The 11,726-nt window shown below is 36.1% G+C and overlaps 1 protein-coding gene across 1 annotated transcript; it reads right to left on the reverse strand.

Moving 5' to 3' along the window:
* Nucleotides 1-5,397: 5,397 nt before the first annotated feature.
* On the reverse strand, nucleotides 5,398-6,359 carry LOC106969859 (olfactory receptor 4F21-like). Its single transcript, XM_015066387.3, has one exon. It carries the CDS (start codon nucleotides 6,307-6,309, stop codon nucleotides 5,398-5,400), a length of 912 nt encoding a protein of 303 aa, XP_014921873.2. The 5' UTR covers nucleotides 6,310-6,359.
* Nucleotides 6,360-11,726: the final 5,367 nt, after the last annotated feature.

Here is an 11,726-nt window from a genome sequence, read left to right on the forward strand (position 1 = left end):
AGAGAGAGAGAGTGGGGGAGGGGCAGAGGAATTGGGAGATAGAGAATCTTTAGCAGGCTCCATGGCCTGCTCTCACAAGTGTGAGATCATGACCTGAGCCTAAATCAAGAGATGCTTAACCAACTGAGACACCCAGGTGCCCCAAATATTTTTAATTTTAAATAAGTGTTTTGTTTAATTCATTTATAATTATTGAGTTTGGTAACTTTGGGCTAGCTTTAGTTCAAGTGCTCATATTAAATAAAATCTCCTGGGTGTAAACCAGGTGCTTTATTCAAGGTACACTTTGATCTGTCTAAACACACTTTCCAGGATGTTTACCTTATTACCTCCTCTTATATATATAATAATTATTAATAAGTTATATGTAAGTTTTTATATTTGAGGAAGGTGGTATGTGTTTGCCTCATGACCTATTTAATTAAGCTCTTTCATCATAAGTTTTTACTCAATTCTCCTTTAGTTTTTAATTTTATAAAGACTTCAGTATAAAATTTAATGTTTTTAGAATAGAGGTATAGCCCATTTCTTTCTCTTTTTTTAGAATATAATTTATTGTCAAATTGGCTTCCATACAACACTCATTGCTCAACCCAACAAGTGCCCTCTTCAGTGCCCATCACCCACTTTCCCCTCTCTCCCACCCCTCATCAATCCTCAGTGTTTTCTCTGTATTTAACAGTCTCATGGTTTGCCTCCCTCCCTCTGTTTGTAACTTTTTTTTCCTCCTTCCCTTCCCCCATGTTCTACTGTTAAGTTTCTCAAGATCCACCTATGAGTGAAAACATATGGTATCTGTCTTTCTCTGACTGACTTATTTCATTTAGCATAACACTCTCCAGTTCCATCCATGTTGCTGCAAATGACATGATTTCATTCTTTCTCATTGCCAAGTAGTATTCCATTGTATATATAAACCACATCTTTATCCATTAATCAGTTGATGGACATTTAGGCTCTTTCCATGATTTGGCTATTGATGAAAGTGCTGCTATAAACTTTGGGGGTACATGTGCCCCTATGCATCAGCACTCCTGTATCCCTTGGGTAAATTCCTAGCAGTGCTATTGTTGAGTCATAGGGTAGTTCTATTTTTAATTTTTTGAAGAACTTCCACACTGTTTTCCAGAGTGGCTGTACCAGTTTGCATTCCTGCCAACAAAGCAATATTGAAGAAGACCAAAGCGGGAGGCATCACAATCCCAGACTTTAGCCTCTACTACAAAGCTGTAATCATCAAGACAGGATGGTATTGGCACAAAAACAAACACATAGACCCATGGAATAGAATAGAGAACCCAGAATTGGACCCACAAATGTATGGCCAACTAATCTTTGACAAAGCAGGGAAGAGTATCCAATGGGAAAAAGATGGTCTCTTTAACAAATGGTGCTGGGAGAACTGGACAGCAACATGCAGAAGAATAAAACTAGACCACTTTCTTATACCATATACAAAAATAAAAATGGATGAAATACCTGAATGTGAGACAGGAAACCATCAAAATCGTAGAGGAGAAAGTAGGCAACAATCTCTTTGACCACAGCTGCAGCAATTTTTGCTCGACACATCTCCAAAGGCAAGGGAATTAAAAGCAAAAATGAACTATTGGGACCTCATCAAGATAAAAAGCTTCTGCACTGCAAAGGAGACAGTCAACAAAACTAAAAGGCAACCAACATAATGGGAAAAGATATTTGCAAATGATATATTGGGTAAAGGACTAGTATCCAAAGTCTATAAAGAACTCACCAAACTCCACCCCTCAAAAACATAATCCAATGAAGAAATGGGCAGAGGACATGAATAGACATTTTTAAGAGAAGACCTCCAGAAGGCCAATAGACACATGAAATGACGCTCAGCTTCACTCATCATCAGGGAAATATAAATCATAGCCCATTTCTTTCTGTCCCATAAGCTACAACTTGACCTAAAGTTTTAATGTTTATGCTTATTATAGTTTTAGGGTTTGCTGAAGGTGGTGGTATATAGACTGTATTTGCAAGAGTTGGCAAACTCTTAATGGGTTTATCAATTGTAGAACAGGCTCTTCTGAAGAGATAGAAAGCCCTGCCAAGTCCTTTGACTTTTAGGCTCTTGCTTGTAGTATTTTGGTGAACATTTTTTTTTATAATAATTATTTCAGCTTGGGGCTAATCATAGTGGGGTATTCATTCCCAGTTTGGGTCTTAGCTATCGTTTAGTCAAGAATATTAAAGTCACTGTTGTAGTTTATTTTTATGTTAGCTGTACCTTTTTGTGTCCTAATTAAAATTTAACTTTATTGTGAAAATAGCTTTAATATACTTTATAATGAAATTACATCAGTTTGGGTTAATTGTATGACCATGGTGGCTGGGACAGAATCTACCATCCCTGGTTAATATAACTTTGTCAAATTTTCATTTATGGCTTTTTTTTTTTATCACTGCTATTTCCTGTGGGTATGTGGTAAAGCAAGGCATTGTGAGCTACATTTTAGTGTGCTTGTTTGTCAGCATACAAAAAGGCAGTTGGAAGGATCTCATTTTCTCTAGTAAAGTCAAAAGGATTTATTGACCATGTTCATAGAGCGTAGCCTACTTACTTCTGGACACTTCAGATGAAAGAGATCCTGACTGCTACAGATTACACCAAAGCCCATGCCTGGTTTCTCCCCTTATCACTTTCCTTGAAATGTGTTACTAGTGTTTTGTGCTGATTTAAAAATCACAGGGTGGTGATAATATTATAAAATTAATTTATGTTAATAGCCAGATAAAGAATACTGTGGTAATAAAATTTAAAAACACAGGATGTTTAAGGTGTAGAAGTTTATCTTTAGGTTCCTAGAGTCTATATTTTTATCTTAAAATAGTCAAGATAGAACTTTCATTAAAGAGGGGGTAAACATGTGGAGATCAAAAAAAAGATCAGGAAAAGAGAACCTGAATACAGTTAACATGCTAGGAGCTTGCATTCACATTGTAATACCTAATCTCTATCCATACCTAATGAAATGGATTTTATGTTGAAAAATTACATCTCAGCATTATTTTAATTGAAGTCACAGTGTTGGGAAACAGCGTGATTTGGGTACCATATTAGGTCCTGTGACCTCTACTTCTAAGGTGCCATTCTGATTCTGTTACATTCTAAAAGCTTAATTTTATTTCCATGGAAAATAACTGTTTTCATAGCATTTTGGAGGCTTCCTTCCCTATGATTCATTCAGGTTCTTCCTGACATAAACTTTTAGCAATGAATACCATTAGCAACCAATTTTTTGTTTGGAAATTTCTGGTAACTGACATTCTGTCAGAGCCATCTCTTAATATAGGTGAATTGTGAATCATGAAGTTAGAATATTCCCTCAATATATAGGAAGCTCTCAGACTATACAGAAGGCATCCCTTTGGTACAGGAAGGTCTTTGCTTTAGAGTCCAGATGTTCCAGGAATTACCTGAGAAGAAACCCTTGATATTTCTGGAAACTTTACAAAACTTCCAAAACTGATGGTATATATGGTGGTTGGTTTTGAAGTACTGTTTTAAATGTGAGGGAAGAAGAGAAGTAAGAGAGAAGAGTTTATTATAGAGTATAAGATATATTACATTTGGAACCGTCATTATCTGTGATCGTATTTTTCTTCATGGATATAGAGCTGATTCCAAAATCTAACCAGGGCCTAAATACAGTCAAAACATGATAAAACAAACAATACACTTTGTTTGGGCAAGTTTTATTAGATAGTGTTATCCTCCCAAGGTAGATGTATTTATCATATAAAGTAACTTCTAGAGTAGGAAATGTTAGAGATCTGTGTTGTGGGTAGAGAAAGGCTTATAGACTGATTATCCATGCTATGTTTCTTGGAATGTCTTAATTACTGAGTTTCCCTAAATTGAGAGCATCATCTGATAATGTGCCTTTTCTGAAATTTGGAGCCAAAAATTCAAAGTGAATTTAATTACTGTATAACAGTCCTAGTAAACTGGACTTAAAGTAAGTAAACTTTCAGTTTAAGTTTCTGTAGGTGTGAGAAAAATTTTATTTTCATCAATGTCTACAGTTTTTGTGTGGAACCAAGATTTCACTTCCCATTCTTGAGGAAGTCGGAAGTCTTTTGTGGGTAGCAGATGATGGCCAGTTGTGGGACCTGATCCCATAGGCTGGTCATGACTTGCAAAACCATGCTCCTGGATTCTGAATGGCCCACTTTGAACTGCTGGTTTGATGAGGCACATTGAAAGCAGAGAACTGTTTTCTATCACAGAATTCTCTGTGCTCACTTACCAGTTTGGCTCTGTTAGAGTAAAATGTTTAATTAGCACTTCTTTCAGTTACAAAGCAGTATTAGGAGGCTGCTTTTAGTTTACTTTTTTTTAATGTTAATTTATTTTTGAGAGAGAAAGAGAGTGAGAGAGAGAGAGAGACAGAGTGTGTTGGGGAGGGGCAGAGAGAGAAGGAGACACAGAATCTGAAGCAGGCTCCAGGCTTCGAGCTGACAGCACAGAGCCCCACGTGGGACTTGAACTCATGAGCCATGAGATCATGACCTGAGCCGAAGTCAGACGCTCAACCAATTGAGTCACCCAGGTGCCCCTAGTGTACTTTTATTGCAGACGGTTCTTTACTATCAGCACCAGAAAGGCTATCTCATTGCTTATCTTTTGTTTCTTAAAATAGATGTTCAGTATTTATGGTGGGAAAGACTGGACAGGCCAAGGAGTTAATGCACCTAATACAAATGAAGAAATACTTCGAATACCTTGCCCTTCAATTGGGACAATTCTAAATCACAGAATCTCTACAGTCTCCTGGAGGAATACATTTGGCTTGCACTCCGGTTATAGCAACATAAGCATCTTTCCTTTCTTAGTACCGCTTCCCTGTTCCCTTACTAATGAATCCTAAATTCAGCTTCCAAATAAACTACATGCAATACAATTTTGTCTTAGGGTCTTCTAAGGGAAACCAATCTAAGTAACTATGTAGAGCTACTACTCCTACATATATAACCCTTCAATGTAATGGTTCCTGACATTCCCCAGAGCTGGGTTATACTTTGTTTTCAAACCTTATGGGAAGCAGAAGGGATTTTCTTATATTACTTATTGTCAAAATAATCACAGTTTCAATCATAAAATATTATTTAGTAGATACTACTGCTGTCTGCTAAAATAATAAAATAATACCCTTATATAGTAGATTCACATCTCCCATGCTAACCAAAGTAATGAATAAATGCTCTACAGAGGAGTAGAATTTTGATCAGTGAGGTAGAAAATATATTAAGTTTATGTCTGTTTTAAATGTCAGATGCCTAGGTAGAAATATATAAAAGACAGATGGATGTATAGGTTGAGAGCTCCAATGATAGAACCAGTTAGCAGAGTCTGACATAATGTCCTTATTTGCTCAATCTTTTTATGGCTACCTTTATGTCTTTATTTCTTAACGTATATATGATGGGATTTAAGATGGGTGTGATAGCAAAGTCAGCAATGAACAGGTATTTATCAACTGACGATGTGGGGAAAGGCCATACATAGAGAAACATGCATGGAGTGAAAAATAGAACCACCACAGTGATGTGAGCTGACAGAGTGACAAATGCTTTGGATAAGTCTCCTGAAGAACGTTTCCAGACAGTGACCAAAATGAAGATATAGGAAAGGATTAGCAGGAAGAAGGTGCCCATGCTCATGAAGCCACTGTTGGCAGCAATAATAAACTCAAACTTGGCTCCATCTGTGCATGCAAGTTTTATGATTCTGGGAAAGTCACAGTAAAAGCTGTCTATTTTATTAGGACCGCAAAAGGGCAAGTTTATAATGAAAGCAAACTGGGACATAGCATGGATCACCCCAATGACCCAGCCAGCAATTACAAATGAAACACATATTTTAGGATTCATGATGTTCAGGTAGCGAAGAGGCTTACAGATTGCTGTGTACCTGTCAAATGCCATGGCGATGAGTAACACCATCTCCACTCCTCCCATGATGTGGATGAAGCATATCTGTGTCATACAACTTTGGAAAGAAATTATCTTGTGTTCATTTAAAAGGTCTCTAATCATTTTGGGGACTGTGGTAGAGGCAACCCCCACGTCAATGAAGGACAGATTGGCCAGTAGGAAGTACATAGGAGAATGTAAATGAGAATCAAAAATTACCAAAAAGACAATGAAGAGATTTCCCAGGATGATTCCTAAATAGATCAAGGAAAATATTAATGTAAGAAAAACTTTAGTTTCCCAAGAACTAGAGAGTCCAAGCAACACAAACTCAGAAACCATAGAATTATTTAATCCATCCATTGACTTGGGCAGAAGAGCTGATTTTCAAATCACCTGAGAATAGAAAATGATTAAAAGTCAGAATCAGTGGTACAAGTGTAAATTTCCTATTTCTTGCTAGTTTTTTCTTTGGGGTACATATCCCCAATTAGAAATCCTTTAATTGGATAAGAAAAAAATTAAGGATATGAAAACATTATGGTGATCAAGAGAATGATTACATAAAAAGGGAAGAAAATTATTAATATTTTCGATGGAGGTAAATGGTGTTAATTCCCTTCTATTACATTTTCAGATCCTTTTATTTTACCTCTCAAGGAATTCTAGACCTTTCCCTGATCACTTACTTACGTGTTCTCCCATCTGAATAATCTCGGCTACTACTGTCAGCTTCACATTAATATTCTCACACTAAACTTGCTAATTTTCCTTAACTGAATTTATTTCAGTGGTCAAATAGAGACCTTTAGGCCAAAATTGTTTAATGCCTTTCACCTTGTTTCACCTTGTATATGTATTTTGGTTTTGTTTTTAAATTTGTGTGTGTGTGTAATTTTCCATGGAAATCAGGCGCTCAGATTGTGATTCATAATTTTGATTCATAACTATTATCGTGGGTATATGCCTCTATATTCAATGAAAATGTTAGATACAAAGACTGAATGCTTAGTAAGTAAAAAATGTTAATTAAACAATTATAATATTAATAGATGACATGTTTTTGATGTATCCTCCATGCAAAGCTTTGTACCAAGTACATTATCTCATTTAAACCCCACAGAATTCAATTTGGAAAACTTTTTTTAGACTCATTTTACTAAAGAAGAAACTGAGTCTTAGAGGGATCAAGTGTCAGAGCCAGGACTTTTACCCAGAGCTGTAGGACAATATGATCCATACTTCTGACCATGGCTCTGTGCTCTTGAAGGTTGGCTCTTTCCCATATACCATGGATCTTCCCTAAGGATTGATCAATTAAACTTTCTTCAACTTTTTGCTTCCTTTTACCTATTTACATAGTTAGTTCTTTTTTAAAAAATCAAGTTTCTGAATCTGTGTCTCCTAATTCTCTTTCTCTTCCTAACTCCTCATTGGCGGTCCTCACTTTTTGTTCTCCAGTAGGCCAAAACAATTCAGTTTCCAAAATTCCTTGTTCATAGGAAGAACCCCTGGAATCAGAATACATCATACAGTAATCAATTTTTAGCATCATTTTCCTTGATCTCTCTGCAGGATGTGATAATATGTATCATGCCCTTTATTCTGTAACTCCCTTTGCTCTTGGCTCCTTGGCTTTTTTTTTAATTCTTTTTTTTAAAGTAATGTTTATTATTTATTATTTTTGAGGGTGGGAGGGGCAAAGAGAGAGGGAGACACAGAATCTGAAGCGGGCTCCAGGCTCTGAGCTGTCAGCACAGAACCTGATGTGGGGCTCGAACTCCCAAACCATGAGATCATGACCTGAGCCAAAGTCGGACGCTGAACCCACTGAGCCACCCAGGTGCCCCTCATTGGCTTTTCTAAAGCCAATCTTCTTCCCACTTCTTGCCAACAGAAATTTCATTTTTTTCTGATAGTTGGCTTAAATCTCTAGATTATAGAAGACATTAGCTCTATCTCCAGTTGAGAGCATGATTTTTATACATGATCTATACGTGATTTTTATAAACCACTTGCTATAAACCCATTTTCCTTGGCCATGAATTAATCTAATATAGGGCATGTGACCCAGAACTATTCAATGGTAAACTAATGTTGTCTGAAGAACTTTCCTTTCAAATGAAAAGACAAATCTTCATGTAGAGAAGGTTCTTTTCATGGTCTTGGTTTTGTTTTGTTGTTGTTTTTTGTTTTTGTGGGGTTTTTTTTGCATTTAATGCTAATGATATGTTTAAAGGTGCAGAAACCACAAAGTTGCAAAGCCCATATAATAAAATAATACAGTAAAAATTCAGAGAGGGCCTAGAAACCAAAGACATGTTGAATCATTTAACTCAAGCCTGCAATAATGTCCCTTCAGATTTATTCTTATAATGTGAGAAAAATAAGCTGTAATTTCTTTGATCCACTATAAACCAGGTTTTCTGTTAATTTGTTGAATGCAATTAGATCATTTTTATAACAGCCCTTCCCTAATTATTCCTCTGCCTTTCTGACCTCTCTATACCTTTCACTAACACAGCAATCATTTTTACTCTCCTTCACCTTAATTTCTGGTGTGACTCAGAGTCTGTGTTAAGTATTTTATTTTTAAGTGTGTTGACAACACCTCTTTTAACCATTCTCTCAGGAAAGTCATCTATGCCTGTTTACCTTGGTCTGGTAATAGGGAGGACTTAAAAATGCAAATTCTTCATCACATACCTCTGCCTGTATCTTTTTAAAACCTTCATAAAGATTCTCATTGCTCTGAGGGAAAAAAGATTTTATTCAATACTAGTTTACTTATTTTCACTAGTACCTACATGTTGAATTCTGAATCTGTAGCTTTATCCCTTGCTCCAGAGTAATATATCCAAAGCAGTCTGTGGTATACACAAATGCAAGTTCCATCTCCATCATCAAGTAGATATGTCAGAACTGAAATTATAATATTTTAATTTATTCCAGTGCTTTGATAAATATCACTACCATTCTCTCCAGTGCCTGGTGTAGATACCTGGGTAGCACTCTATTCTTTCATTTCTAGCTCCAGTCGTATAACTTTATTCTCAACTATTTCTCATTTCATTTCCTTCTTCACTTCTATTGTCATTTTGTCCTTTACATCTGGTCTACATATCTTCCCATCTTGAAAAGGCTCCCAATTGAAAAGGCTCATGAATGATCTCTGTTCCATTTTTTCCATGTCCAGTCTGTTCTACAGTCTGTTTCCATATCTGTCTATCCACAGATCAAATGATCACGTGGTTTTCCTATGTGGGTCTATCAAGAGAAAATTTTTGATCCCACAGCATATCACATAAAGACCATGAGAAGAGATGAACAATACTTGATTTCAGAGGCTATTTCCATAAAGATTATAGGGAATGAAGGTACTAAACAATCACTGGATAAATTTCAAAGCTGATCCCTGATAAAAAGTCTTAGTAAAATAGGAAGGATTAAGAAATATTTTAATATGATATTTTAAATATAATTTTTAAACCAGTAGTCAATGTCTGATTATAGATGAAACATTAAAATCAAGAACATGAATAAGGAAGCTTGCAGAATTATGTTTCAATAATTTACTATAGCAGAAAGAGCAAATCAAGTAATGTTCTTGAAAGGATGATATCAAAAATATAATTATTCACAAATCATGTAATTGTCCATCTCAATAACTTGTAATTAAATGAAAAAAATAAATCAGGATTATTTTAATAAACATAATAAATAATAAATAGTAAATAATAACTTAATAAAATAAAACAATTTAGAAAGGTCTCCTTTATAAGTGAAATAATTGTGCAACATATACATTCTATTGAAAAAACAAACTTTTCTGAAACATTTGAAATGCAGATTGAAATGGGAAATGAAACCATGTAAATAGGGAAAAAAGATTCAAAGTTGTAAAAATAGCCATTCTCACTGAACTATTCTGAGCAATAATTGCAGTTCCCATGTTTTCACTCTTATGTGGTTCCTGAGAAACTTAACAGAAGACCATGGGGGAGGGGAAGAAAAAAAAAAGAGGTTAGAGAGGGAGGGAGCCAAAACATAAGAGACTCTTAAAAACTGAGAACAGACTGAGGGTTGATGGGGGGTGGGAGGGAGGGGGAGGGGGAGGGTGGGTAAGGGTGGGTGATGGGCATTGAGGAGGGCACCTGTTGGGATGAGTACTGGGTGTTGTATGGAAGCCAATTTGACAAGAAATTTCATATTAAAAAAAGTAAACAAATGAAAAAAAAAAATAAAATAAAAGCCAAGTGGAAGGGCACCTGAGTGGCTGAGTCGGTTAAGCATCAGACTCTAGGTTTCAGCTCAGGTCATGATCTCACAGTTTCGTGAGTTTGAGCCCAGCGTCAGGCTCAGCACTCTCTCACCCTCTCTCTCTATCCTCCCCCTCACTTGCTCTGTCTCTCCCAAAATAAATAAATAACCTTTTAAAAAAAAAAGCCAAGCAGAAATATTGTGGAGCATTACAGAGTGATCCAAATGTCCATTTCAAAGTCCAGAGATATTGTGAAAAGGAAATGAAGTGGGTGCTAGGGGGTAGATAAGAGAACACTTTCTGTAAAGGAGATTGGGATATATCATAAACCCATACTAATTAAACAATGATTGTTTTAACTGAAGTTGAACAGGTAAATATAACGAAACCCAGTTAAGAATGTGGTACAAATTAGGAAACTTAGTATATGATAAATAAGGCATTGCAATTAAATAGGATAATGGAAGGCTATATACTAAAATTAGAGTATTCGATAGTTATTAAATATGAAGCTCAACATTGGAAACATAAACTTGTAAGTATCTTACCATTCTTCTTACAGCAAAGTAGCTTCCAGATGCTTAGAAGGCTTAAGTGTAAAAATAAAATTGTAAAGTTTTAATAAAATGGGTACGAGTTAATATCTAAAACTGGAGATTGAAGAGGTCTTTCTATGTTTACTTCAAATTCAGAAAGCAGATTCCATTTTTTAAAATTTTCTCCTCAACAGAATAGATAAACCTGTTGCTGCTTTAGGTTTGGGGAAGCAGTGCTTCTCATTCTCAGCTGATGGGAGATGTGAAGTGGTACAGTCATCCCAGAAGGCAGTTGAGTCATAAGAGTAAAAAATATTTTAACTGTAATTCAGAATCCTATGTCTTGGAATTAATTGAAAGAAAATAGACAAAATGCATAATGTTATTTTACTTTAGCATTTCTTATAATAGGAAATGTTTGTTAATAAGGGACTGATTATGTGGATATATCCAGTTTTTTTTTTTTATTTTTTTTCAACGTTTATTTATTTTTGGGACAGAGAGAGACAGAGCATGAACGGGGGAGGGGCAGAGAGAGAAGGAGACACAGAATCGGAAACAGGCTCCAGGCTCTGAGCCATCAGCCCAGAGCCTGACGCGGGGCTCGAACTCCCGGACCGCGAGATCTTGACCTGGCTGAAGTCGGACGCTTAACCGACTGCGCCACCCAGGCTGGATATATCCAGTTTTAAAAGAGTTATTAGGTATCTACATTAGCTAGCATGGGAAGATATCAGTAAGTCCAGAAAACTATAGAGGAAAAAAAATATTTTTACTGGGGGAGGGGAGTACAAATGACATTTGCATGAACGGATGTTTAGAATTTTTCCCCAAATTCTACTTTAATTTGAATATAGTTACCACACAATGTTACATTAGTTTCAGCTGTGCAGCGTAGAGATTCAACATCTCTATAGGTTATGCTATGTTCACCCCAAGTATAGCTACCATCTGTGGCCATATAGGTGGTGGGATTTTAACTA

This window comes from Acinonyx jubatus, chromosome B3 (genome assembly GCF_027475565.1).
Source record: "Acinonyx jubatus isolate Ajub_Pintada_27869175 chromosome B3, VMU_Ajub_asm_v1.0, whole genome shotgun sequence".
Taxonomy (NCBI): domain Eukaryota; kingdom Metazoa; phylum Chordata; class Mammalia; order Carnivora; family Felidae; genus Acinonyx; species Acinonyx jubatus.

Bases quoted from the DNA above. Each gene is read 5' to 3' on its own strand.
- LOC106969859 (XM_015066387.3), bottom strand. From the start codon at position 6,309: ATGGATGGATTAAATAATTCTATGGTTTCTGAGTTTGTGTTGCTTGGA.